The sequence below is a fragment of the Amphimedon queenslandica genome, unplaced genomic scaffold, assembly GCF_000090795.2.
Source record: "Amphimedon queenslandica unplaced genomic scaffold, v1.1 AMPQUscaffold_12618, whole genome shotgun sequence".
In the NCBI taxonomy this organism is placed as follows: domain Eukaryota; kingdom Metazoa; phylum Porifera; class Demospongiae; order Haplosclerida; family Niphatidae; genus Amphimedon; species Amphimedon queenslandica.
This window is the reverse complement of record NW_003547146.1, coordinates 13032-15123: the sequence shown is the minus strand read 5'-3', so window position 1 is coordinate 15123 and position 2092 is coordinate 13032. Positions and strand designations below refer to the sequence as shown.

At 33.5% G+C, this 2092-nt stretch overlaps 1 protein-coding gene across 1 annotated transcript; it reads right to left on the bottom strand.

Moving 5' to 3' along the window:
- Positions 1–352: 352 nt before the first annotated feature.
- LOC109587299 (NACHT, LRR and PYD domains-containing protein 12-like) lies at positions 353–2086 on the bottom strand. The gene is made up of 2 exons (XM_020003544.1): positions 1868–2086; positions 353–1336 (listed from the first exon to the last, which is right to left on the bottom strand). The coding sequence occupies exons 1-2, from the start codon at positions 2052–2054 to the stop codon at positions 720–722; spliced, it is 804 nt and encodes a 267-aa protein (XP_019859103.1). The 5' UTR covers positions 2055–2086; the 3' UTR covers positions 353–719.
- Positions 2087–2092: the final 6 nt, after the last annotated feature.

Below are 2092 nucleotides of genomic sequence, written 5' to 3'. Positions count from 1 at the left end.
TGCTTTGTGTTGTGATAATTAATATTCAGTATTGCTGATACAATAATTAATGCTATCAGTATAACAATATGTCCTCTTGATGATCAATATATTGATAATATTGTACATCCTTATATGGTATGTGTGTGTGTGTGTATAATTTGTCATTTCCTCTCTCTCTTTCTCCAGCTGGTCATTTTCACGATTCTGGCGTACTGGTTGAACTGTGCGGACATATTTAAATATTTTTATCACCTCTTTTATAAACATTTTTTATTAAAAATTGTTATTATTATTATTATTATTATTAAAGTGCTTTTATTTTTTTGTCTTTTTCTTTCTTTTTATCTGCTACTTTTTGAGAGAAATATGTTGTGAATGGAAACAAGACTGACTTGCTGAAATGGAGGAAGGTCAGTTAGAGAAAAGTTATTAAAGACTGAGGGAGAGATAGAAATAAAGGAGAGGGAAATAGAAAGAAATGATGACAACAAAGAGAGAGACAGTGACATGAGTGTGTGTCAGTAAGAGAAGGAATGTACAGTATATACTGGAGAAGGAGAGAGAGAGATTGATGAGAGATCAAGAGATGTTCATGTGTTAGATTTATGATAATATAATGTGTCACTGGTCCACCTTTTATCATGTAAAGTAGTGTATTCTGATTGGTTGCTTATTGGTGAAGATGAACTGACTTGGTATAATAATTTCAAAAGACTATGATTTCACATGAAGAGTGATTAGTACCAGTTTACTCTGTCTTGTATGAGGTGATAGTTAGGATAAGTATTAATACAAGTCTCTTTGTGTTGCTCATCTAGCCTGAGTCTCCTTATATTCTTATTATCCATTAGTGACTGGAAGATGAGTAGTATTGACTTAGTAGACAATGAAGTCTTCCTTAGATCCAGTCCAACTAGTGATGAGTTATTGAGGAGGAGGTGAGAAAGAGCTTGTCCACTAGTAGAAGTGATGAGAGGATTACGATGAAGATCTAATGAGGTAAGTGTAGAGTTGTGTTCAAGTGCTTGACAGATATTAGTAACTCCTCTATCACTAATGGAGTGGTAATTGATGACTAGTTCTTGTATTGTTTTATTATTAGTTAGTAGTATACACAAGTACTGGATACAATTATTAGTTAACGGAGTGGTCCATATCTCAAGACTCCTCAGGTTTAGTGTATGCAGTTTAGTTGATGATAGTAGAGATACTGTACTATTAGTAGATGAGTAGCGGAGGTCAAGCTTCTTAATATGATTACTATTAATATTACTAATCACTTCATTACACTGAACTGGAGATGGAGACTCAAGGTATACACTGTCACTGCCCCAGTCCACTCTCCCAGTGACTCCTAATAAAACACAAATATTAACATCACATATACACATATTCACATCATGTGTATACAGACACACACCACTGACAACTTGCATAAACAAGCCTTAGAGTAAAATTAGATTCAGAATCGATATTAGTATATTAATATACACAATCCCTAAGTATTCACGTATACCTTACATTATATTATGCTTACATGTATACAATATACATGCAATTTACATGTTCATGAATTATCATACATACACTTACAACAAAACTACTCATCAACGTAATTATTCTGTCACAATAATGACAAATATTACCGTATGGGTAAAAAATTTCGAGGGTAAATTTCGTGTTTTAGTGAAAAGCTCTTAATTCTTTAATTTTGAGGGGGTTAAATTCCGCATTTTTGCATGTGCACTAGCATTAAGTCATTGATGTTCATGTGCTGTGCATGCACAGTGAGCATTTCCATGGTATTAATTTTTGCAGTTGAGAAGTCACCCATGAAATCCGCAAAATTTAATACTCCACGAAATTTTATACCCGTACGGTATACCTTTATCATGCTGTTTTTTGTCTTGTCTCAGTGCAGGTATCATAATAGGATCATCATTAATAGTCTCCATGAAAACAAAAGCTTTCTCATCATTACTAGATGTATCATTCCTTATCTTTTGTAGAATAGGAAGAGACACTTCTTCCCCTGACAGTATAAACTCTAACAATTGAAGTGATTCCAACATTGAATAAACACAACTACTAGGAATGACTCCCTCATCAC

Bases quoted from the DNA above. Each gene is read 5' to 3' on its own strand.
- LOC109587299 (XM_020003544.1), bottom strand. From the start codon at position 2,054: ATGTTGGAATCACTTCAATTGTTAGAGTTTATACTGTCAGGGGAAGAA. The intron at 1,337-1,867 runs GTATACCGTACG...GTGTTTTATTAG, and splicing joins CAAAAAACAGCATGATAAAG to GAGTCACTGGGAGAGTGGAC.